At 37.9% G+C, this 27295-nt stretch overlaps 1 protein-coding gene across 2 annotated transcripts; it reads left to right on the top strand.

The window, feature by feature from the left end:
- Nucleotides 1–144: 144 nt before the first annotated feature.
- LOC138047206 (MAM and LDL-receptor class A domain-containing protein 1-like) lies at nucleotides 145–27295 on the top strand. Of its 2 annotated transcripts, none has more exons than XM_068893948.1 (17): nucleotides 145–269; nucleotides 13126–13269; nucleotides 13686–13933; nucleotides 14268–14400; nucleotides 14504–14650; nucleotides 15320–15576; nucleotides 16165–16282; nucleotides 16941–17087; nucleotides 18350–18588; nucleotides 19235–19400; nucleotides 20341–20469; nucleotides 21905–22152; nucleotides 22595–22730; nucleotides 23324–23458; nucleotides 25037–25359; nucleotides 25689–25813; nucleotides 26248–27295. In XM_068893948.1, the coding sequence occupies exons 1-16, from the start codon at nucleotides 182–184 to the stop codon at nucleotides 25794–25796; spliced, it is 2766 nt and encodes a 921-aa protein (XP_068750049.1). In that variant the 5' UTR covers nucleotides 145–181; the 3' UTR covers nucleotides 25797–25813; nucleotides 26248–27295. The 2 variants fall into 2 exon arrangements, with proteins under 2 accessions (XP_068750049.1, XP_068750047.1); XM_068893946.1 differs by lacking the exon at nucleotides 145–269 and adding an exon at nucleotides 9041–9178.

Raw genomic sequence — 27295 nt, 5'->3', positions numbered from 1 at the left:
TGTCAAATACAAAGGAAGTACTTTAGTTATGTGGAAGGTTCTGGAAAATATTTTACATAATATAACCGTAAATGGTTTGGAGTAAATGAAATAAGCCATTAAAAAAAGGTATATGAAGAACTGAAGTTCTGAGAAGTCAGTCAGTCATCCTCTGCTTTCCAACTTACCACACCAAACCACAATGGCATATCTGCGATATACCTTCTCTCTGGTTCTCGTCGTCCAAATCTTTCATACTTCGTGGCTGGTCCAAAGTGCTACCATGACAGGTAAAAAAATATTTTTCTCCCCATTTTTAATCAAGTTGGCACACAGTTGAGTTATTTAACTCTCTTGGCAGACAATTCCTTTGAATGTGAACCGAAAAGGAAGACCATGTTTTGCCCAGAACGATGAAATACCGATAAATATATGGCTCTGCACGTTTTATGAAGTGTTAAACGAAGGTACGCCTCAGGGTCATATGCGAAACAACGACTTGAACTGAAATATCAAAATTTTAAGGTCTTGACGGGAATTTGATCAATGGCAATTTTTCCGATACTGGATGACCTCCCAAATGTTGACAAAATCAGTTTTATCCCAATTTCGAGATCATAGTTACATGACTTTTACTACTATTGGACACTGAAACGGATTGAGATGAGATAAATGAAGTCAATTTGGAAATAATGAAAAATTTGTTTTCCCACTGATTTGGCAGTGGAACTCAGAACACTCCCTCCTTTGTTGGGATGCAACTGACAACGTTTTCTTCTGATATCCTCTATGCTCAATTCCGAACCATGAAACGTACCCCGCTGATACTACCAAAAATACAAAATACTAAGCAAACAATATTACACGCGATTTCAGGCATCTGCATCTGCTTTTAATGTTACAGAATGATGAGTGTACCGATATGTTGTTCCGTTATTTTCTTTTTTAGTAGAGCTCAGTTTAGGTTCAGCTGACTCAAGATTGATGTCCAGTGGTTCTTTAAAGAAATAAAAAAATTATGTATCACATTATTATGTGTATAAATTTATATATTTACAAGTCATCACACCATTTATCTGATTCTTAAATTCAAAAATGATGGTCCGACTTTTAAAAGTTGGCATCCATCTCAAATTTGATAATAATGTCAGTCCACGCATATGCACTTCAGTCTCTTTTTTGTACGGTCCGTTAACAACTGAAAAAGTGCTCTGGATTTTACTGATACTTTTTTTTCCGACATGAATAAAATGGGCGTGCCACGTTCCTCATCGTGAATGGGTTTGAATCTTCTTTTATTACATGGCCAGCCGTTTATGTATATCTGCTCTTAGTTCCTAATAAAACCCTTCATCACACCGAGAGGATCCTTTAGGGCTACGCAAAACACCACTAGCTATTATTTTCAAAAGATTTTCAATAAATTTCGTCTTTGAAGAGAACAGAACCTTGTGAGACTAAAGTTAGGCATATGATCCTTCTTCCCTGAAGTTCCCCCTTGACTCAGAATTGGAGTGATCAAATTACGATTTTAAAACTCATTGATTGTTTCCATGTACTGCAGGGAAACGCCTCTTAGTGCATGTCCACATGATGATATCTACACGATCTGCATGACTTAGTGAGGTATTTGTATGTGAAAGAGAAGGAACTTGAGCATTTGCAAAAATCCGGGTTTCAACGGTGCTAGGACCGGACCGTGCGATTGCCTTGCACTTCTCTGCCAACTGAGCTATCAAGCCATCCTTTCTCGTGCAAATTCGCATTGTATCCCGTAAGGGTCGTTTTACACGGTACGGTTTTTTGACGCATGCGTCAAGCTTGCGGCAGGCCTACAACTCGCTTACGATTGGTGTGTACGTCAGAAAAATGTCGTAGCATTTAACAATTTTAAAACGCTGCGACAATCGTAAGTCATGTCAAAGGCCCGTCGTAAGCTTGTCGCATGCGCCAAAAATCGTAACGTGGAAATCGCGGTCCTAATTGGTTCATGCGTGATGAAGAATTCTAATCACAACACTCATACATTTGAACTGCGATTGTGTAATTCTAAGTGAACGTGATCATCGCATCTTATTCAGCTGTTAAGTTTGAGCAGTTCAATGAGGCCTGAAAAAAATTCCAGGTTAATGAGTTAAAAGTTGGAAAACGTTTGCCTTGTAGATCACGGCTGTACTACCAGTTAGTGCAGTGCTTCAGTGAACAGGGTCAATTTTACACAATTAATGGCATTGCCCGACCCCAACGAATACGAGACTCCAGCTACTTCAGTCCCTTCCAGTTGTTGTTGAATCTTTCTAAACTCTTGACCGTAGTCCTTTCAAACATTAGACAGTCATAGACACTTCAAATAATCGCTTTTAATCCGCCAGTGGAAAAGGAATTGGGCTTCAAATTACTGCATTTACCCTATCATGAATCGAGAATCCGCAAAAAGTGGAGCAATTTGGGACGATGGAAAATTTTCAAAGTTCTTTAATTTTGATTAAAAGTTTATAGAAATAATCAGTTCAACGTCTTGTTTCTTTTCAAAGATCTTCCACATTTCATTTATCAGACTATATCAATACATCAATGGTTTTTAATCACGGTACATTATGTTACCAAGTATGTTATTATCTAGTTTCAATCATCGATCAAATGGACACTTAAAGCAACTTACGATTTCCATTAGTGCAAACCCAACAACTGTTTATTCTCAAGAAAATTAGGAACAGTTTCCCTGGGAGAAAATGAAATTATAATTGGCATTCCATCGAGATTGATTACCCGCCTTTTGATTAGTTCAAGACAAATTAAATGTACAGCATGAGAAACGCTAGCCCCTATTTATGAAAGCTTTGGAACCAAGTAATAATTATACGCTTAGTTTTCGTTAATAGCCGAAGATAAATTGCATTATTACTCTGTCCTCTGACCTCTGATCTCACCGTCCACAAACAGCTTAAGCTTTTTGAACCAGCATGAAGCCAATTAGTGTGCAAATAGTCAACAACACAACCGGAGAACAGTCAACAAGTCTTGATTCGAACTATTTAAAATACAATCACACAGTTTGAAAAAGTTTCGATGCTTTATCTCCGACGGTCCCACACAACTTTGCTATGCAGTAAATTGCTTTCTCAACTCTTACGTAATCATCCCTCTTATGAATGACGTACACAAAAAGACTTCCAATAATGTTCTGTATCAAAGTCATGATGATTCGTTTCACATAATGTGATACTGTGGGGCAGTGCGAAACCGTCGAAGCAAATTCAGCATTACAAACCAAACCAGCTTGCTGAGCCATTTACCGTCTTTTAAATAAAGTTGATTGATCGATTGATTGTTTCAAAGTGGACACAAATACTGCTGTATATGCGAACATTTTCAAATCGAATCCACAGGCAATGCAACTCAGCAGTGTTTAATAATAATGGCCTCCAGTTTTAGATTTTTATTGCACGATCAGAGAGACACTAAACCATATACTTCTGACCCCAGTTGTTCAAACGATGGATAGCGCTATCCACCGGATAAATCACTATCCACAGGATAACTCAATTAGTTTTGCTAGTGTTTATCCGCTGGATAGTGATTTATCGGGTGGATAGCGACATCCAGCGTTTGAACAACTGGGGCCTGATTATTAAGTAAATAGTAAGTGGGGGATCTGTTTCTTTATGCCCGGCGTACATGGTCAGCGCTTTGTAGAGCTTGACTGAAGGAGATAAGAGAAATGGCAATACATCGATATTTTAACAAGAAACAATACCAAGTCCAAGTTAAAGAAATTCTTCAAATGGATTTTGAATTGTAATTACAGGAACTGTTCTATGATCATAAAATAGATCACTTGGGTAGATGGGTAAAAAGGAACATGAAAATATCCACACAGTAGGTGATTCAGTATGGGAGTCAGTAAATTTAGATTGATTCTGTCCTGCAGACATTCAACTTCTTTAATTTTGATTTAAGCTTTAGGGAAATAATCATTTCAACGTCTTGTTTCTTTTCAAAGATCTTCCACATTACATTTCCCAGACGATATCAAGGCATCATTAGTTTTTAATCATGGTAAATTATTTTATTAAGTATGTTACTATCTAGTTTCATTGGACTATTGGAAATCGTAAGTTGTTTTACGTATCCATTTCATCGATGAAGTCCAACAACTGTTTATTCTCTCACTGCGAGAAAATGAAATTATAATTGGCATTCCATCGAGATTGATTACCCGTTTAGTCCGTTTAGGCGTTTTTGATTAGTTCAAGACAAAGTGATGTACCCTTACAGCATGAGAAACCCCTCTTTTTGAATTTAACTTCGAAGTTCTCATCTAGGTTTGGAACTAAGTAATAATGGTATGCTAAGTTTCCATTAATAGAAGATAAATCTAACGATTAAGCACTCTGTCAGCTCTGTCCTCTGACCTCTGATCTCCTCGCCCAAAAACAACGTTGCCTTTACTAACATGAAGCCATTAAGTGTACAAATACCCAACAGCACAACTGAGAACAGTCAACACGTCTTGTAGGATTCTGACTAAAATACGATAACACAGTTTGAAAAAGTTATGATAGTTTATCTCAGTCCCACACAAGTTTGCTGTGCAGTAAATCGATTTCTCAACTCTTACGTAATCATCCGTCTTATGACTGACAAAAAAAAGCTTCCAATAATGTTTTGTATCGAAATCATGATGATTCGTTCCACGTAATGTGATAGTAAGGCAGTGGGAAACCGTCAAAGCAAATTAAGTATTACACCATCGCTGTTGCAAAATGTGCTCAAAAGTACTGCTCTATATGCAAAGATTTTCAATCGAATCCCCAGGCAATGCAACTCAGAAGTTTTTAACTGTAATTAAAGGTCTTCAGTTTTAGATTTTTATGCAGGATCAGAGAGACACTAAACCATATTACTTCTGATTATTAATTATGGGAAGCTTAAGTGGGGATCTTTTTCTTAATGCCAAGAGTACATGGTCATTGAGTTCTTGGTCAGTAGAGCTTGACTGAACAAGGTACGAGAAATGGCAATACATCGATCATTTCAACAAGAAACAACACCAAGTCCAAGTTAAAGAAATTCTTTTTAAGTGGATTTTGGATTTTAATTGCAGGAACGTTCTATGATCATAAAATAGATCACTTGGGTCGATGAGTAAAAGGAACATGAAAACATTTTAAAATGTGTGCACAGCTTGAAAATATGGATAAGTTTATCCACACAGTAGGTGAATCAGTATGGGAGTCAGTAAATTTAGACTGTTTCGCATTTTACCACATGTACACCATAACTCTACGCCTTATATACATGGCCAAGAAGACAAAGCCTCAAGGAGGGTTCTGAAAATGTTCCACTACGATCATATTAAAAGTTTGGAATTGGACTGTCCTGCAGACATTCAACTTCTTTTTATTTTGATTTAAACTTTTATTAGAGAAATAATCATTTCAACGTCTTGTTTCTTAATTTTCAAAGCCTATGATCTTCCACATGTTATTTATCAGACGATATCAAGGCATCATTAGTTTTTAATCATGGTAAATTATTTTATTAAGTATGTTACTATCTAGTTTCATTGGACTATTGGAAATCGTAAGTTGTTTTACGTATCCATTTGATCGATGAAGTCCAACAACTGTTTATTCTCTCACTGCGAGAAAATGAAATTATAATTGGCATTCCATCGAGATTGATTACCCGTTTAGTCCGTTTAGGCGTTTTTGATTAGTTCAAGACAAAGTGAATGTACTCTTACAGCATGAGAAACTCCTCTTTTTGAACTTAACTTCGAAGTTCGTATTTAGGTTTGGAACTAAGTAATAGTTATATGCTACGTTTCCGTTAACAGAAGATAAATCTAACGATTAAGTACTCTGTCCTCTGACCTCTGATCTCCTCGCCCAAAAGCAACTTTGCCTTTACTAGCATGAAGCCATTTGGTGTACAAATACCCAACAGCACAACTGAGAAACAGTCAACGCGTCTTGTAAGATTCTGACTAAAATACGATCGCACAGTTTGAAAAAGTTATCTTACTTTGTCTCCGTCCGACAAAAGTTTGCTGTGCAGTAAATCGATTTCTCAACTCTTACGTAATCATCCTTCTTTAATATGACTGACAAAAAAAAAGAGATTTCTAATAATGTTTTGTATCAAAATCATTATGATTCGTTCCACGTAATGTGATAGTAGGGCAGTGAGAAACCGTCAAAACAAATTCAGTATTACACCATCGCCGTTTCAAAATGTGTTCAAAAATACTGCTCTATATGCAAGGATTTTCAATCGAATCCCCAGGCAATGCAACTCAGAAGTTTTTAATTGTAATTAAAGGTCTTCAGTTTTAGATTTTTATGTACGATCAGAGAGACACTAAACCATATTACTTCTTAGTATTAAATATGGGAAGTGGGGATCTGTTTCTTAATGCCCAGAGTACATGGTCAGTTCTTGGTCAGTAGAGCTTGACTGAACAAGATAAGAGAAATGGCAATACATCGATCATTTCAACAAGAAACAAAACCAAGTCCAAGTTAAAGAAATTCTTTTCAAGTGGATTTTGAATTGTAATTACAGGAACGTTCTATGGTCATAAAATAGATCACTTGGGTCGATGAGTAAAAGGAACATGAAAACATTTTTTAAAATGCGTGCACAGCATGAAAACATGGATAGGTTTATCCACACAGTAGGTGAATCAGTATGGGAGTCAGTAAATTTAGACTGATTCCCATTTTACCACATGTACACCATAACTCTACGCCTTATATACATGGCCAAGAAGACAAAGCCTCAAGGAGGGTTCTGAAAATATTCCACTAGGATCATGTTAAAAGTTTGGAATTGGACTGTCCAGTGGACATTCAACCTCTTTAATTTTGATTTAAACTTTTATTAGAGAAATAATCATTTCAACGTCTTGTTTCTTAATTTTCAAACATCTTCCACATTTTATTTATCAGACGATATCAAGGCATCATTAGTTTTTAATCATGGTAAAGTTATGTTACCAAGTATGTTGCTATCTAATTTCATTAGACTATTGGACATCGTAAGTTGTTTTACGTATCCATTTGATCGATGAAGTCCAACAACTGTTTATTCTCTCACTGCGACAAAGTGAAATTATAATTGACATTCCATAGAGATTGATTACCCGTTTAGTCCGTTAAGACGTTTTTGATTAGTTCAAGACAAAGTGAATGTACCCTTACAGCATGAGAAAACCCTCTTTTTGAATTTAACTTCGAAGTTCATATTTAGGTTTGGAACTAAGTAATAATGATATGCCTAGTTTCCGTTAATAGAAGATAAATCTAACGATTCAGTACTCTGTCCTCTGACCTCTGATCTCCTTGCCCAAAAACAACTTTGCCTTTACTAGCATGAAGCCATTTAGTGTACAAATACCCAACAGCACGACTGAGAACAGTCAACGCGTCTTGTAAGATTCTGACTAAAATACGATCACACAGTTTGAAAAAGTTATGATACTTTGTCTCCGTCCGACACAAGTTTGCTGTGCAGTAAATCGATTTCTCAACTCTTACGTAATCATCCTTCTTATGACTGACAAAAAAAAGACTTCCAATAATGTTTTGTATCAAAATCATGATGATTCGTTCCACGTAATGTGATATTGTAGGGCATTGGGAAAACGTCTAGTTAATCCTGTATTACATCATCGCCTGTTTCAAAGTGGACAACTAAGATACACAGGCACAGGCAATGCAACTCAGTAGTTTTTAAATATAAACATATGAAGGCCTTCAGTTTTAGATTTTTTAGACACGATCAGAAAGACACTGAACCGATATACTTGAGGGCCGTAAGTTAGAAAACTTCGATAGGTTATTACGTCTCCCTCTTTAAATAAAGTTATTGTTCTTGTTGATGTGGTTGTTATATACTTTTGACTGTTAAAAATGAGAACAGGGAGATCTGTTTCTTAATGCCCAGCGTACATAGTCAGTGCTTGGTAGAGTTTGACTGAACAAGATACGTGAGATGGCAATACATCGATCATTTCAACGAGGAACAATACCAAGTCCAAGTTAAAGAAATTCTTCAAATGGATTTCAAATGGTAATTACAGGACTGTTCTATGATCCTAAAAGAGGATGACTTAGGATGACGAGAAAAAAGGAACATGTGAATAAAAAAATGGATGCACAGCATGAAAACATGGGTTTAGAGTTTATCCGCACAGTAGGTAAATCACTTTGGGAGTCGGTAAATCGTTAGATAATCGATTCCCATTTTACCACATGTACGTCATAAGTGGCCTCGTATTCATAGCTAAGAAGACAGGGGGTTAAAGAGGGTTCTGCAAATATTTCACAAGGAGAGTTTGGGTTTGGACTGACCTGTAGACATTTGAAAAACAAGGAGTTCAATATATATAACTGCCATGAAGTTCATAGGAATTAGCTTCAAAAGCCAAACGTCTGGAATTGTTATCAAGTTCAAAAACTAAATGTCGATTGCATTCAAATTATTACAACATCAAAAAGTTATTGTTCACTGATTTACTAATAAGTATACGATACTATTCGAAAAACCAGCTCCTGCTCCCTTTACGGACCAAAGAATTTTAATTAATGCTCTACAAAAAATGTTCTCCGATAACGGACTTCCCAGAGAACAACGCTGTTAGTCTTAAATGTTTTACCTTCGAAAATCGGTCAAAAACGGGCATTTTGATCAGGTTTTCAGAATCAAGAAAAAACAAAACAATGTCAAGTAATCACACGATCACAAGATCCATTACCGACATGTGTGAGGAAACGAGCTGGGTCAGAATACTGCAACCCATCGACATCCTTTTCAGTACTTCACTCCAGTTACAAAATCTTACTTTAAAAATAAAAGATCTCCATGTTTGCAGCATTATAATGCACGGTATTGTCAAGTCGTTTCTCATATTACCAGCTTTATTAAACAAGTACCCCCTTAATCGATGAAAGACTTGAACTAATTCTGTCACAAACACTCATGATCAGTTGCACTCATTCTTCGTTAAATTCTGGAGTGGGTACATTGCGAAGTTAGTGTATTAGCACCAGGCACAGAAGAAAGATCGTCCTTGAGATTAGGTGCAAAGTGTGGCATCACAATATGCGGCAAGAAGTCTTGTTTCTTCAAAGCTTGATACCTTTATTGGTAACTTTCAGCTGCGGATATCGTCTGCTTGCTCCAAAGGAAGGTGGGTGTGTTTTTCGAAGGGAGCGGAGTGCGCGGCGGTGAAATGTGGTACTGAAATAATCTCTGCACCATATGTGGGCTGAGTTGGATAATTAGTCTCCCTTTTCTTGGAAAGGTTTGAACCGTTTTGTTAGTGATGGAGCAGACTAAAGCTAAAGGCTAACCCTCACATTGCACTAGTAACATGGGCCGTATTCAAAAACCGAGGTTAGCGTCAGATTTACTGAGCTAAATTTGATTCTTCTCGTTCCTCCTCGATGAAAGTTTTCTTCGGATTCTGAACTGACTTACCTTTGTTTTCTCTTAATTCTTTTCATGTCTGCCGAGAACCTATGGTTCCATGTTAATGTTCTTGTAGGTTTCTTTGTGCCCCGAGGTTAAACAGGTTACATTGGTACGAAGAGGTACAAAGAGCGGTGTCACCCTGCCTTTGGAATGTACTATTCCTTTATTTTCACCACTGTTTATCTGTTCGATATTGCTGAGAACTAATGATTGCTTATTTTCTTACCTCACTAAGAATCGATTGGATCGCATGAAGACTTTGCCTTAGAATATATTTGAACCGATGAATCGTTTAAATTAAATTGATAAACTGGAGTTATTTTATATAAGTCGTCAATTCACTGAAACTTCCACTGATGACCATTAAATTCAACAAACGTTTTTCAGTTCAGGTCAATTACATTCCCCGATTTTAGTAATTTTGGAAACAAGGGGAAAATACCAAAATAAATGGATTTGCTGGGTTGAGAAACATTTACAAGCTAAAGCCTTAATTACTGATGTCATTTTTTACAATATCAAAGACAGCCGTTGGATCTCAATTACAACTACCACGTTTTCACAGCAGACACGACATTTGTTGCTTCTTCCCCACCCACGCAGTAGCAGCCTCTTTATAAACTCACCAAGCGATTTCAGCATCCACCTTGAAATGCTAAACCAATACGTTGTCAAAAGTAACATACTACGTAGTATGTTGAACCATTCAAAGAGAAGCAAATAAAATTCGCGCAAGACTCAAAAATCTTAAATTCCCAATGCCTTCCTCCTTCAAGACTTCCTCAAAAACTGTTCTTTTTAGCATGCTACATCGCCACCGTAAATTGAACCGAAGTTCATTTCAATCTGTTTTCTCCATAACATCAATGCCAGTATGAGAATTTACGCCATTTTAGTTCGCAAAGTCACTCAGACAATCGGCTGAAAACATAATTTTAACCTGGGGCTTTCACCCTCGTAATTCAAGCAGCGTCATAGACGTCTTTGCCCAAAGGCGTTTCAGCTGATATCACAAATGTTTTCAACATAATCTTTATTCTACAATTGCAAATTAATACTATAATTTCGCTGTTAGAATGAGAGGCGGCAATTATCGAGAAGCTTTTGTTCCAAAACTTACGAAAAATCCCAAAGTTCCATTTTTACAAATTCTTAACAAAGACAAAGAATGAACGTATCAGGACACGCAATATACATGGACCAAAGCAAAATATTTAGAGAACTGTCGACAAGAAAATAGAACTGAACATAGCTGAACATACCACACGAAACATGAACAGCTTTTTTGACCAATAGCATGGAAAATAAGACATTACCCACAAGGATCGGAGAAGAATGAGTAATTATACGAGAGATTTTTGCAGCATGAACTAGTTTATTAAACGTAGGCTAAGTCATCAGAGAAAGTACTTGAAAGTCAAGTCTTAAATATGCAATTACACATTTCGGTGTAAAGGTAAGACTCGTGCTTGTGGAGGCTCTATTCAGGTCGTTTCCTAGATACATATAAAATTGCACGATAAGCAGCAATCAGCTTTTCTCAAGCAAGAACCGTCAAAAACTCAACAAAGAAATCGGGTTTCCCTTGAAAACCTTGAAAAATGGGTGCAAAATGGAAAAGCACGGAACTTGACACCAAATATTTTCAGGAGAGAACAATGTAATTTGACATACGCAAAATATTAACTTATGAAACTACCAAAATGAGAAAAGACAATCACCATTTCGTGTTTTGGATACCCTGCTGACAATGCAAGACAAGTTCGGAAATCTATACTACACATTTGAAGTTCGCCGACGAAATTAGTTCAAGCAAAGGTCACAACTTTTCGTAGCATCTTTAATCTCACAAGACGTTCCAGGTTTATCGAAAACAGAGTGTTATTGTGGTTCATTGCCAATCTACTTCTTCTCTTTGTATAATTTGTTTCATTTGAGAGGTGAACTGATTAATGTAATCAATGCACATATATTTCGCAAAAGTAGAATCAAGTGCATGGGTGTATAATGAGCTGCAGGTATGGAAAAAAATACTATTGACGAAAAGGTCAACTCGAATATTGCTTTATAACCGGCTGTAAGAAAAAGGTATACTTTCTCAGCGCGTGTTTAGAATGCCAGTATGTCAATAAAGGAGGTGAAGCAGTTCCCACTTTGAAAAATATTGCTGGCTAAACCATCATGGTGAAGTTGTATTGTTTCAGTTCTCGGCTTTTTTTTTAGCTGAACGTGCGCTGTGCTTCTAAAGAAAGACCCAAATATCTCAAAAGATGCAGAAGTGGACAGTGTTGAACATAGAAAGGTTTCTTATATCAGTTGCTAAATCGGTCGACAGATTCACGGTCTATTTTTTCTTTAAAATAGGAAAACAGGTCCTTATCGATAGATAAAACTGAACTCAATGTCAAATCAGAATTACTTGTAAGTGACTTTATATCCTAGATTTCAAAATTCAGTGCTCGTCACTGCTTTGGAATACACTGTTCGCATGAAGTGAGTGGGATTTGCACCACGATCGAATTATAACGTGAATAATGTACAGGCTCGCTACAACAAAAAGTTGAATGTACATAGTGACACCATCCACGTAAAATCTATTACAGAAGTATGACGGAATAAGACGAATCTTAAAAATTTTTAACTGATGAATTAAAATGATATTTCGGCCGCTCGCCGCCTTCTTCAGCATAACATTAAAAACTTTAAAATGCTCTTTAGAATGGAAGTGAACGAAGAAGCGAGCTTGTACGTATACGTAAAGACGGGGGTAAAAATATTAAATATGAACCCCAACGAGTGCCGCAAAAGGCTACCCAAAAGAAGAAATTGTCAGCGCAAACATTCGGCCTACCTACTCCTTTTTTCCTTCAACGCGCAACCCCCAACTGTATCGTGACATCTTCCCACGAGAGTGCTAATGACGCGAGCTAATAGAACTGTGGGCGTGTGCTAAAATTTAAAGGTATGCGTATTAATTCGTTTTTTCTTCGGTGGTGTCAAATACAAGTTTTCTTTGCCCCGTTTCTCAAAATCAACCCATACCATCCTTCTCAAATTATACCAGTGTAAAGGATGCACTAAGACGATACGGTAACCACGTTTTGAAAAAAAATGCGATCAGACAAATCAGCTTTCGCCAAAATTCTGCTTCGGAAAAAGGTTCTTGGGTATTCTACAAAATTCCACTATTTCCTGCGTTGAAATATGCTCTTTACTAACAAGTAAGCAAAAATTGACAAATTACACTGGATCGTGATTATCGAAATTAATTATTGCAAAATTTACTGGAAGAGAAATCTTATACACTTCCACGAACCGACTTTGTCTCCTCGAAAATGTTACTAACACCTTTTTAACCATTTATATAAATCGTTTAGCTTTCAGTTTGAAAAATAAAGGCATTCCTAAATCAATGCTGTGATAAAAACGTTCCAGGGACTAACATTCCTGCTATTCTAAGTACCTTGCAGGGGTTGCGGAGTATGTGGGAACGTTGGGGAAGGGGTGGGGAGGGGCTAGCTTTTGGTATGGATCACGGAAGTATGAAGGGAGGAGGAGAGGTTAAGGAGAGAACAACACCGAAGGAAAAAAGTGGCCTCTCCGTGGCCCCTGTCTTAACAACAGCCATAATATTTTCTCGTCGCTTGTCGATCCCCTAACTAGGAGACTGCAACTTTGACGGAAGAAGCTTCTGTGCGTGGCATCAAGTGGACAACGACAATTTCGATTGGACATTGATGAAGGGCAGAACACCGAGCATTGGTACAGGACCGCAAAGCGACCATACAACAAGACAGAAAAATGGTGGTAAGCAAAACAATCTGCGGTTGGTTCGATGGTTTGATTTTTATAGCGTTTTCACTCCCCCAGAACTGGTTTTGAGTCTTTTGTGTTTTTCCCTTTTTGCATGTGTGTTCTGTATGTTCAGAAATTCACGCTAATGGGATGAATGCTCCTTATAAAAGACTAAAAACTTTTTTGTTGAAGGTAGGGTTTGGTAACCGTTCATATTTTAGATAACGCACAGGTTAATGACTCAGTTTTTTGCTTGATTGATTGGCCTGCTTGCTTAACTGACTGACTCACTGATTGACTCACTGACTGATAGCTGAGCAGAACAGCATGGTGCACATAATGCAGCTGAGTGAATTTCCACATAAATGCATGTGCGGCTTTGTCTGAGGTTTTTATTTGTACTGATTGACGAACTTTGTCACCTATAGGTTACTATGCCTACATAGAGACATCCAATCCACGCAGATATAAAGAAAAGGCCCGAATGATGAGTGGTCCTTACAGTGGCTACCAGTGTCTTCAATTTGCTTACAGTATGGTGGGTCAAACCATAGGAGAGCTTAATATATATCGCCTTATTAATGGCCAGGAAGAAAGGGGTTGGTCCAAACAAGGTCAGCAGCGAGGATCGGATTGGAAAACCGACAATTTTACAGTACACGGAAACAACTACTACGTAAGTCACAGAAATAGCTTGTAACAGAAAACATAGTATGTGGATTCACAGAAAAAATTAAAAAGTATCGACGCTCTAATAAGTTCAAAAGTTATAAGGTAAGGTCGCTCATAAAAAATAACAACAAAAATGGCGATGATAATGATGATGATGATAATGAGGCTCGACAGATCGATCAATCAGCTACTGGAAATATGGACTGTCGGGCAAATGAATGGATGGATAGATGAATTGAGGATGACGAGACAAAGACTGAGTGACTATACCAGACTACACGACTTCATTGTTGACAATGACGATGATGCCTTATGGTGTGTTAAAAATATCATTGCAGATTATTTTTGAAGCAATCGCTGGAACGAGTTACACAGGTGACATTGCAATCGACGACATTCGTTTAAAGGAAGGACCATGCAACGGTTACCATTTATTCACAAATCATACCGCTTCTGATCCTCAGAATGACGGTAAGAAATAAGAATTATCAATACTCTTGCTTTTGCTAAAATCTGTAACATGTAATAATAGAATTGATAGCTGTAAGAAAACCATTCGCTCTTAATCTTCCAGGTATCTGTGATTTTAATACGGGACTCTGTGACTGGGCAACCGATTTGATTGGTGCTGATAAAATTCCTTGGAAATTAAGTTCCTCCTTTGCAAGCAAGAGAGAGAAACAGTCAGGGATTGCAAGACAAGATCACGGAAAAACACCTGGTAAGAGCAAATTAAATTATGTCAGTAAGTCATGTAATTAATTTATTTTGGGAGAGACCTGCGAAAATAGAATGATGGTACACTTTGCCGTTCAATCTGCAATGAAGTTGACAATCAGAGCTTGTTTGATGCTATAATCTGGTTTGAAGAATAATGAATGTAACTTTCACAGTTATGAACTCAAGACGCAACGCTTGGACACTCGCGCTAGTGTCTTCATAATGGGCGGATCTAGGCCTAAACGGAAGTCATTTATACTCACTGATTAGCGACCTTTCCTTCCAAAGAGAAGCAAACAGACTTGAGGTAAAAGGCTTGCATCGTACCTTTGTTAGTTACATTCTTCTTTCTTTTAACTAGAGTAGCATAATAGCCATGTCTTTTCTACTTTAGATTATAAGCCTCGAAAGTTAAACCATTAGATAATGCAGGCATTTCTTACTAAGAAATGGTTTCGCTTTATTTGGAGAGAAACTTAACTCATAATTTAGGACTTGGCTTCACAAGTCTGTTCAACCCTTTGACTACCTTAAGTAAACCATCCACCCGAAAATGAATCCCAGGACTTAACTTGGGATATGCCCTTGCATCAGTTAAATGTCCTACCGTAAGTTAACAGTTTCCAATTGTCTTCATTTCCCACTTTTTGTTTTTGTTTTTGTTCATCAGAAGGGAAGTTTGTGTTTGCCAAGCAGACAAGCAACAGGGCCAAAAAATCGCGCTTAATCAACACTAAAATATGTGGTCCAAAGTGCATTGAGTTTTTTTACTTCTTGGAAAATTTCAAAAAGAGCGAATTCCGACTTTCAACACGAAAGGACAACCAAGAAGACAGATTGTGGTTTGACGTTGGCAGGGGGCTCAACTTTCAGGACTGGAGCAGAGGTCTTGTAGAAATAAATGCTGAGCACGAAACATGCCAGCAGGTAAGAAACTGAACAAGATTCTAAGTTACTTTGAGACTAAAGGCATCAAATTGCGCACATGCATGGCCCTTTCATATTGAAGACGCAGGGTCGCCATCATAATAAAAGTGGCTGGAAAGGAAGTGAGATCATGAGGAACTTGCAAACGATGTATCTTAAGAACAGATCTTGGCAAACTCAAATGAAATAAATGCTGAAAATTAAACATGCCAGCATGTATAAGCTGATTTCTGACCTCATCCATAGATCGTTTACTTGTGAAGCGCAGTAGATAGAAAATGCTCTATATAAATTCGTTATTAAATGAACCAAGGAAAATTCAAGCGGGTGTATGGACTTCGAGCAAGCTCTCCAAAGCGAGGCGCCTCGTTTTGGAGCGCTTTCTCGCAGGCTGGTGGGTGCATGCAAGTTTTCACTGACTGTCTTTGTTTTTCCTTCTGAAATCTTGGCTTGGAATAAAGCCAGGAATTTCTTGGCCAGTTACCCAGCTGTGAGAGCATGCAAAACCAATGCAATCAGCAACCGAATTTCGATTTAAACTAGGCTATTAAATATTTTCTTTGTTTTTGTTTATATTTTTTTCCATAGCTTGTCTTCCAGGCTATCCTCCACGCTGATTACGAGGCCATTGTGGGATTGGATGATATCTTCATAGCAAATGGAAGTTGTTGTCCTTTGAGCAACACGCCAGAAGACACAGCTAAAGGTAACACCGTATAGAGTTATACCCTAAAGCCATCAAAATTCGTGCCGGATTGAAAGTCGTTGAGTTAAAATTAAAACGATTCGGAAGTTTTCGCAAGGGCTGGCCTGCCGCAGTTTTTCAGATAAACCTCAGAAATAAATTGAAAACTGAATTTATGTCGACCTTGGTGCAGAAGAAGAAGTCTTGTTGTGATTGTTTTTTCAACTAGATATCAATGGTATATTATAGTATAGTTCAACATTAAAGCAAAGAGGTGGAGGATCTCTCAAAGTTCCTGACAATTATTAGTGCAATCTTTGTCGATTTCAACTTGTGATAGTTCATTTCCGAGCTTTACCTGCGTTTCCGTGCGAGTCTTCGTACAAACCATTAATTCAAAATAAACAATTAAAAAAACAAACAAACAAAATTAATTAAAAATAAAAATAAATATGATTTGCATGAAAATGCGCAACACATTTTCGTTGAATAGTCTCGCCAGAAGCAAAGAGCATTTAGAAAATTGGCTATTGGCGAATACACATATTCCACTAGTTTTATTTATCATTGTCAACGCTATTTCCACGGAAAGAGCTCATCACCAATGACCATAATCCCTATAAACAATCTCTGTAACAGAAAAGGAGTAGTACATTTATGCTTCTCTTCGATGTTGTAGCGAACTGCACTTTTGATAAAGGTACCTTTTGCTCTTGGAAATCGTCCCAAAAGTCTACTTTTGAATGGAGTATAGGGAGGGGAGAGACTGCTAGCGGTAAACAAAGTGGAGGCACGACTGGACCCATGTCGGATGCTTCTGGTGCAGGTAAAATGTATTGTAAGCTTGCTTGTTATATGCTGCCTGGGAGATCTTAGTTTCGCCTATTTACCGAAGTTCTCAAGAGGATATACAGTAGATTGCATTACAAATGTGCAACCTCTATAATTTCTGTAGCCAGAAGTTTTTAACTTGTACACTAGCTGACGTAGGTTTTTACCATTTTATCTTTTACTTGTAAGTACTCATCTCTCATAGGTATATTGAATGTCATCAATTAATTTTGGTAGTGTCACCAATTAGTCTCAGTGTTTACGATAGATTAGAATATAATAAAGGTTTGACCTACTTAGAACTTACTTGTTACGCTGTGTCCAGTTAAGGCTTCGGTTAAGGTTCGATTTCGCGTTATTCTCTTATATCCACCAAATCTTTCTTACAGGGCAAAATTACTAAATGCTGATTGACTGACAGAGAGGGCACTTTTCACTAATTTTGTTAATTCCCCGGGCAAAATTACACTCGTTATTTTCATGAAGTAAATGTTTTTTAGCAGGGCTGATTTCATTGCTTTGGGGTTGTTGTACAAAAAGAAAATTATGTTCAGCTGATTAGTGCGTTTTACAGTTCATTGACGCTAACTGAGCACAAATGGCTTCCTGCAGGGGTCCATGGGTTCCTGCTTCCTATGAAATTGCGCAACAACGTACGTTTTTGACCTTCTTAATAAAAGAAAAGAGAAGGGTTACGTTTTTGCAAACGTTGGCCGTGTAGCACTTATATTTCGACAGAATTAACTATTAGAGTGTAATGTGAAGTACTAGTTTTCTACCCATATAGACCATGTGCGCGTTAGCCCTACTAATGGAAATTGAGCCCCCGGGGAAAGATAAAAACTCTGACCAGGGTGGGAATTGAGCCCACGACGTTCGGGTTAGATCACCGCTGCTCTACCGACTGAGCTACAAGATCCTGGACGGCTGTGGGAATTAAGGATGTCAATGTCACGGGAATGAATTTGTGAAAGTACAAGGAAGGGCTACCTTTTTACAAACGTTAGCCGTGTAGCACTTAACTAACTTAAAACTTAACTATTAGAGTGTAATGTGAGGTGCTACCCATATAGACCATGCGAGCGTGCCCTTTACATCATAAACATACAATCGCATCTTTCCTCGTAAAATTAAGGATTAACATCACTCGTATTCGTTTTCGGAAGTTAAAAATACGCGCGATACTACTTCTTAATTTTTCTCGGCACCATGCAATTATCTACACTAATGTCACCTTTTTGTGCCATTTATTTACAGGAAACTATGCTTACATCGAATCTTCTGAACCTCAGATGGTCGGTGACAAGGCCATATTGATTAGTGATCTATTAGCTGGCCAGCAATGTATGCAGTTCAAGTACCACATGAACGGCGAAGATATTGGTTCTTTATCAATTTACAGGCGAGGTGTGCTTGCGTGGAAAGAGAGCGGTAACCACGGCAACCACTGGCTTCACGCGCAGATTGACTTGGACTGTAGCATGAAAGAATACCACGTCAGTTAAGTTTTCGTATACCATTTTTTTCACAGAAGCCTATGCTCAGTTCTATCTCGAATCACTGTTCGATCTCACCCACGGATCGATTGCTTGTAAAAGCGCATTTGAATATGTAAACAGAAAATGCGCCATATAAATTCGTTACGATTACCATTACAACAAATTTAAAACGAGTTAACGAATTAAATGTAACAACTAAGTAAATCAAGATAAACCATCCACATATTTCATGACACACAAGTAAAAGAGTGCTTTGGGAACAAAAAACTACTTGATGTTCATACTCAGGAAAAAAAAATTAGAAAAATAAGTAGTTTTCGTTTGGTAATACTACTGCCTTTTGTGTGGCAAAACCATACCACGATTTTTGCTTTGGGCAATGACAAAGAATGATCCACTGGCTTTGTTCGGAAATACCAAAACGACCATGCTACTATGCTACTTTAAAACCCATATCAATGAGCGTGTAGACGAAGCAAATTCTTCCGTGAAGCTGTCGCTAGGACAGTGAAAGGGTGCGCATACTAACGATTTATGCCTGGTCGAGAATTCCATCCCACAGCTTCTTGCCCAGTTACAAAGGGTAGCAGTGAACTGACAACTTTAATGGCAATTAACTAAATGAATATCGATTGAAATTTAGATTGAGATTGAAGCAACTGTCGCTGGGTGGCGCGGTGACATCGCCATTGATGAACTTACCTTTACTCCGGGTGTCTGTCCAATGAAAATCATCGACAACGCGGCTGCTGCTCTGCGTCCAACCGTCAAAACATCACCTCCTCTGTCGCCTCAGCCACCTCCTTACAGTAAGTACTTCTGTAGATAAGGAATGTAAAGACAGTCAAAACACATGCATTTGTGGGCATAGCCGTTGTCTAAACTTTCTTTCGAGTGCAACAACCTCACTTGCGCAGACTCTTGACTGGTTTGCAGTGAGAAAGTCCGCTTATAGAGATTGACGGTCTTTCCTAGAGCGCTGGACTGTTCGAACAGGTATACACCTAACACTCAGTAATCGTGTCTTTCTGTACATTTATCCGATTTTCTGTATGAACGGTATAACATTGTAGGCTATTTCCTACAATGGTTCTTGTGCCATCCGCAAAAACTATTAGTATGTCTCTTTCGAAACTTTTCATATTATTATTATTCGAATTATCTTAATTAGTCGGAGTAATGAAACAGAGAGCTTCAAAAGAATGCTCTATTAATGGCTACTGATACGTTTATCATGAATGTCGTCCTCCCCTTCAAGAGAAAACTGGACCCATACACTTAGCAAGAGATCTATTTTTGTATCGAAACTGTTTATTGATATATTGAGAAAAAAAAATTTGCGTCGCGTAAAACGGTAAAACGCTAGTTTCGGAATGTGCAAAACCAGAAGACCAGAGTCGAAGTTCAGCATGTAATTAAATTCTTAAACATATAGAAAATTTCAAATTCTCCTCCTGAACTTCGACTCTGTTCTTTTGTTCTTTCATAATTCAAGTCGAAATTAGGCTATTTCCCACTTGACGCATAGACTATGAGGACCGTCATCCGTTCTTTCTCTCACTATCCTGATAGTTTTTTGAAAGCGTGCGAGGTCTTCTTACTGATCGTAGTTAAAATACGTCGACTAGTCTTATAGTTGTGAAGGAAAAGACCAGTCAATGCAACGTACGAAAATATTAACTTACAAGTTAATTTATTTTATCTTTGGTCAATAACTACAGAAAAGTTTGCTTTCCTTCCATTTTCTAGGCGTTTGCCTATTCGATCAAAATTTGTGTGGTTGGAAAAACGCGTACAACGATGATGGTAACTGGAAAATTAACAGCGGGGACACAGCGTCTTTGGAGACGGGACCTCAATACGACAGTGACGGAAATGGTAAGGCGTGGTTTTTTTCTGTTTTTCTCAAGTGATCAGCAGCCAGGTTTTCTTAACGGAACAAAAGAAAAGCCTTTCCAAAGGAAAAGTCTTAAACACCAACATGGCCTTCGTTCCTTTGTTTAAAGACAGCACTATGGTTAACATAAACCTTTTTGCAGATACTGCGGCCATTTTGATTTATATTGTTCCGAAAGACATTATGGGATGCTCAGGGGCAAATTAACACGTATTTGCCCCCTGGGCATCCCATCATAGCTATTTGAAACAATAGAATTCAAAATGACCGCTGTATCTGCAAAAAAGGTCTAAGACGTCACGTACGAACGAATAGATTCTATCAAATGTAGCAAAGAAGAATTTCTGTAACATGTGTTTGGTCAACCAAAAGTGAAATTTGCGATCAGGGTATTTTAATTTGCAGTAGTTTAGTATTACATTCTGGATATTTGACTATCTTTGGCAAAAAAAAGGTAACCAAACACTTTTGTTTCAACGTCAGTGACCTTTCCCTTTATTTTTTGAGGGGTTAGTCACCTAAAAACATCTATGTTGACCAGCTGTCGTTCGAAAAAATATATATTGAAATGATTTTGGCGAATCACAAAAGACGAAGGTAGGTAAAGGCCTAATTATAAACGCAAAGCATGAAAATGTATGGGCCGGGACGGTTCACAGGAAATTACCAATGGTGATTTGCGTTTTTTCTTTTTTTACCCTTTGGCTTGACTTAAGGACAGCGCCTACTATTTTTATTGCGCATACGTTCTGCGCATCTCCAGACACTCGGATTTCCTATCGGAAGTGCTTACTAATGCAGGGATACTTTTGCGCTGTTTAAAACTATTCGGAGAAAGCAGAACTTAGCAAGTGCTCTTGCTATCCAAAAAGGAAGTTGGGGTAGCCATGCATTTTTCAGAGATAATTACGCTTTAATTTGGAAAGGAACGTCATAGATTGCTTTGTATTTTAAAGCTTTTTACTAATTTTGATGATTAATAATCGTTGTAAAATGCGTGGTTACCCCCATTTTCTTTTTGGATTTTAATAACACTTGTTGAGATCTGCTTTTCTCGCATATCCATACAACCGATATCTTTCACAGTTAAGAGAGAAAGATGTCAGATTGCGTTGATGGATCAGGACTAAAAACGTTTCATCTTTCCTCTCGGCTCTTTGTTTTAACGCGTAGTTATTATGCCAATCACCAACGCCGGGTTGCGATTTTGTCGTCCTGGGGTCTCTCTAAACATTTCTCTTTGACGTGACTATGATTGATCCATGGCCCGTAGTTTAAAGAAGATTTCAAATGTGGATTGGGCACCAGAACTTTTATACTCAGACCTGTGCTACTCTTTTGTTAATTGCCACATGTCGTATGTCATATGTGAGCAAACGCAAGAATATTTCTTTGTTTTTTCATTGTCTTTCCTAGGTTACTACATATACATGGAAGCTTCGGATCTTTTCAATGGGCAAGTTGTCCGTTTGGAGAGTAAGGAGTTCTTCACTCCAATTTGCTTGCACTTTCACTATCATATGTACGGAAAAGACATAGGAGAACTAAGGCTAGAACAGCGAAACTTAAAGGACAACTCAACAATGGTGCTGTGGTCAAGGAAAGGTCCACAGGATGACTCTTGGCATTCTGGCTTGCAAGATATCTATGGTGACCACTACACGGTAAGCTATGAAAAAGGCACTTAGTTAGTTAACTCCCTTTATTTTTAAAAGGACTGAGAGGCGAGGCTCTTGTCTCGGTGAGGCAACTACAATAAAAAGAAAGGGCTAACTCTTTCTTTTAAATTTGCAATCCATTCTTGCAATGTCATTCTTTGCCATCTTGTCATTTTTGACTTGTCATTCTAGAGCATAATGGTTTAAATTAATATTACATTCAAATGTTTTCGATTCTATGAAAAATTGAAACTGTTAAGTTTGAGTTTGAGTTTGAATTTTCGGTTTTCAGGATATTAGTATAAGCAATTTGTGACTTTTTTTTTGGAATTTTTTTGTTTCTTTATTTAAATTTTGAAATGGATATACTACTGCAACTACTGTTTTAATTCATTCACTTTTCAGTATCATTCTTTCGTGAAACTAATGCACTTCTCTTTTTTAAAAGGTATCATTCGTCGCTGTCCGGGGCAAGTCGCCTCTTGGAGACATTGCAATTGATGAGATTGGCATTAACGAGGCAAAGGATTGCAAAGTTTTGAACCAGACTGCATCTAAAGAGATAGGAGGCAATCCAAAGGAAGGTAGAGTATCAAATAGACACAAAAATTTCACATTGTCATATGTCATATTCACAGTGTCTCAAATTGTCCTTTTTCGGGAACACATGAGAGCCCGCCAACAAATTGACCTGTTTCCAACTGAGTGGCAGGTGGTACGGCGTTGCACTGGCATCCCACAGGTCATGGGTTCGAGTCCCATGGAAGAGAAAATTGCTTAAAGTGTCTAGATGATTTCAATGATCTCTTCTCTCTTTTAAATCTCATATTCATGGCTTATTCCCCAGGTATTAAGCCATTAAACAGGCAATAGTTGATCACATGATACATGCTGAGACTAAAAAAAAGTACCTCCCGTAACTTAAGAAAAAGCTTTCCACTCCAAATGTCCAAAATGCACAATGCATTGGAAGCATAATGCATTGTATTTTCAAACTAATTCCGTCATGGGCTATTATTTCTTCTTCTCCTTGGGCCAGAATATTACCACTAGAAACATTTAAAGGCAATAACGAAATTCTAATTTTAACTCCATAAGTGGGAAACGATCTCAATCATTCCAATTTTTTTAACTTTACAAATTTTTGTTCTCTTTTGTATTGTCCTTCTCTTTTAAGGAAACTGTGACTTTGAAGATAATAACGCACACTTCTGTAAATGGGCAAACATAAGAGGAGACCATTTCGATTGGACGAGAAGAAAGGGAAGAACGCCATCAGTAAGCACTGGACCATCGTTTGACCATACGAAAGGTGAATTTTATGTTCTGTGGCAACAATGTAGTAGTAGTAGTAGTAGTAGTAGTAGTAGTAGTAAACTCGTTTATTGAAAAACATCATACATTACAGTCGTAGGACTGAATTACGTACAATATAAAAATTACAATAAAAATGGCTATTTACCATTGTATTTAAAGATTATTTACAACGCGTGGCTAATAATAAAAGAGTTCATAAAGCGATCGGTGCGACAAACTTGAGTATTAAAACGTCTCTTATTTCTCAAACGCCGAGCGTGGGAACTGGCCATAGGAGGTAGCAGGTTAGCCAGTTTGTGGTGTTCATTACCTACAATATCTTCAAATAATTTAATAGATAATGAATGATGTCTCTCTGAAAGTTTTGGAATTCTGGCCTTATCCATCGCCTCACAGTACTATAAACTAGGAAAGATTATTTGCATGGCGCACCTCTGAATACATATGATGCCATCAAACAAATATTTTGGGAGACTACGATGGAATAGCTGACATGAAAATTCAAGCACTGATCTAATGACACTATAATAAAAAGCTAACAGGTCATCGGGACTTATGCCCGCTCTCTTTAGCTGACTCAAAAGATACAATCGACGTGTGGCTTTTGAGGTGATAGTATCCACGTGATCGTTCCATTTCAAGTCATTACTGATCGTAACCCCTAGGACTTTAGCAGAAGATACCCTCTCAAACTGCACGCCGTATATCTTAATCGGGCCATAGGATGTTCCTTCCGGCCTCACCTACAATGCTCTTACCAGAATCGGCAAATCGCTGGGCTCCTAGGCAGACCTTTCTCTCGCTCATCCTGCTAACTCTCCTTTCGTAACGGCCAGAACGTCCTATGCAAGGGAGGTTAGCCTCTCAGCTACGGAATGACAAAGTAAATTAAGACCAAGAAGCCATGCATTTCTCGTAAGCTCCGGAATTGTGGTGACCCATAACTATTTCAGGTGCCACAATCACGATTGTATCCTCCGAGGGAAGTCCCTCTTAGTTGAGAGACTTTTCCAATCTCTCTGTTTTTCTTTTCTTCTAGACATGTCAAGAAAACAGCTTTTCACAAAAAGCGGATCGTTGTCTCACTAAAAGCTTTTGGGTCGGCAATATTTCGCCCACGATCGAGAAAATGAACTGGAAAAAGAAAACGCGGGCCGTTTCCCAGTTAAAAAATAGTTACACCACACGTAAAATTCATAGCAATTCCCATATAGTCTTCTCTAAACGTATATCTATATGAGTCCTTACTAGTGTCCCTGCAGCCACTTAGGTCAAAAGTAAAGTAACTCTTTCAATGCATGCCTGACAAAGAAAAACTGAATTATAGCCGTTTCTTATCATTGTTTCAGCTTGAAGAAAGGTGATAATATAAACGGAAAAACTTTAAAAAAAACTTTTATGATTTGGCCAACCATCAACTTATGGGACCAGTATGGGACAAATTAGTGAAAGAATGTTTACTGTTTTGTTTCTCTGTAACATACATGATTGATGGCTTTCGTAAATGTGTCGTCTCATGATATTTTAATGCTGTAAAGAAACTTTATCCCGTTATATTTTGACTTTGTTTCAGGTAGTGGCAAGGCCGGTTACTATATCTACACGGAAGCCTCTTCTCCGCGAAGGAGAGGAGACATAGCCCTGCTCTTCGTTAAACTTGAAGGAAAATCCTTTTGCATGCGATTCTGGTACCACATGTTTGGTAGAGAAGTTGGCTCTTTAAAGATCATGCGTATCTCCAAAAGTCTTACTGATGACACAATACCAGCTTTCGAAGACTTTAAGAGGACAGCGAAAGTAGAGTGGGAAAAATCAGGCGACCAAGGAAATAGATGGGTTAAGGTGGAACAAGAATTACTTGCGGACTCATCAGCCAAAAGGCTTTCAGTTCACTGGGTGAGTTTATACAAACATGATTTAACTGCAGAAATTTCTTTTTGTTACTGTAAAAATCAAGAAAATCTCACTGAAAGGCTTGATGCAACCTTCTGTAACACTGGTTATTGCTGACACCATAAAGTACGGAATTGCCAGTGATGGTGATTGATGGAGTGACAACTTAGTCCGGCGCAAGCGAGTCTAAATGCGAAGTTTTTCTTCTGGACATTAGTTTGCATTCATATGGCCTATTTAGCACCAGGGGAAACCATGACACCACACAACTGAAGATAATATTTTATTGCCTTGACTGAACTCATGCACGTTCATCTGCTCTTCAATTGTAGATTGGCATTATGGGTATCATTGGCGATTCATACACAGGGGATATAGCAATGGATGATATTGAGTTCACCAGCGGAAGCTGCTCATTGCGCAGGTCCAGGATTCTTTAAAGATCTCCGTCGTTTTGGTGAGAATATAAGAGAGGAGAGCCTGATTCATTGTTCTTCAGCGGAAAGACCAGAGAGAACAATCTTTTAGACGAAGTAGTGCTCTTTCTTCATAAACTTGTGCCATTTCTAATATTATAGTAATCACGAGTGCTACATCGCGTATTCATTGACGTGCATATAGCTGTCACAAAGATGAAGAAGGAGAGAACAATACCTAACTTAAAACGTCAAGTACGAGTTGAGCTGAAAGCCATCATGCATTAAGCAATCATTGGTTACCTTTTGCAATTGTGTCGCCACGCTCAACATCAGCCAAGTTGCGAGGGCTATAAATAAATCCGATCCCCAAACAGTAAATTTAAACATCTCCAAGTTAGCTTATATCCTTATCAAAAACGTGTAGGAAAGACCTCTTTACTCAGAATAGTTTTTTTTCTTTTTTCTATCGCAGAATCATCGTTGTGCGATGTCACACTAAGCTTTGGGCTTTAACCTGATGACCTATAAAACAGACTGGTGGATGTATGCCGATCAACTTGCTCGCCATTAAAAAACATTTTATTTTTTATTGACAATCTAAAAATTTACTTATCGAAATCAATTTGGTTTGGTTCCATTTAATGGTGCTCAAATCGCAGTAAACAGACTTTCTTATTTTACATCAATTAAGCCGCGATTTCCCAGCAAAGTCCATTCATTTTGCAAAGGACACCAAAACAAACAAACCAAACCCTGTATATAGTTACATTTTGCATAGTTATGTCATTTATTATTCGCTTTTGTATGGGAAACTTGATAAACGTGGATGGTAATACGAAACCGTGATACATCTTTGACCAGTTTCTCATTTCCTATTGTTAATCAGGAACGAGAACAAATTAAATTCCTTATGTTTGGAATAACTCAAAGCGCTCCCGAACTCTTTGACAGAAATCAATCCTCGCAAACCGGCCGAGATCACTGTCGTTTATAAGCTCTGAGCTTATAAAAATCCGTAAGGGGTTGTAGATAGGATTGTATTAAACGGAAAAAGAAGTTTATATCGGACTCAGCTTTGTACGTTAACGATGCGAAAAATATCAGTGAATAATTAATTTAACACACACAACAGTAAGTCATAGTTAAGTAAAAAAGTAGATAACAAATTAAAAGGGGATTGTAAACTTCTTGTTCCGCAGTAATTTTTGCAATTTCAAGTCTATTGGAAGAAGAACAGAGTGTCCTGTGAAAGTGCTCCGGTAATATCTTGAAACTAAGGAAACCCAGTTGGGGTATTGTATCGCGGGGTGGGGACTTGTAGTCTGATTTTTTTCTTTTAAGGTAGATGGGCCTGTAACCCAGGAGAGCTTATATGCAGATAGACACTGTAATCATCTCGCTTAAACTATCGGAAAAACCAAGGAAGTTCTGGAAGGAAGGCTTTGTCAAGTACTTAAAAGCTTGTTAGTACTCAAAGGATATTACAATCCATATTCAAATAAATCTCGTTTACAATGACA

The sequence above is a fragment of the Montipora capricornis genome, chromosome 4 (genome assembly GCF_036669925.1).
Source record: "Montipora capricornis isolate CH-2021 chromosome 4, ASM3666992v2, whole genome shotgun sequence".
NCBI classification, from domain to species: Eukaryota; Metazoa; Cnidaria; class Anthozoa; order Scleractinia; family Acroporidae; genus Montipora; species Montipora capricornis.
This window is presented reverse-complemented; position numbering and strand designations above follow the sequence as displayed.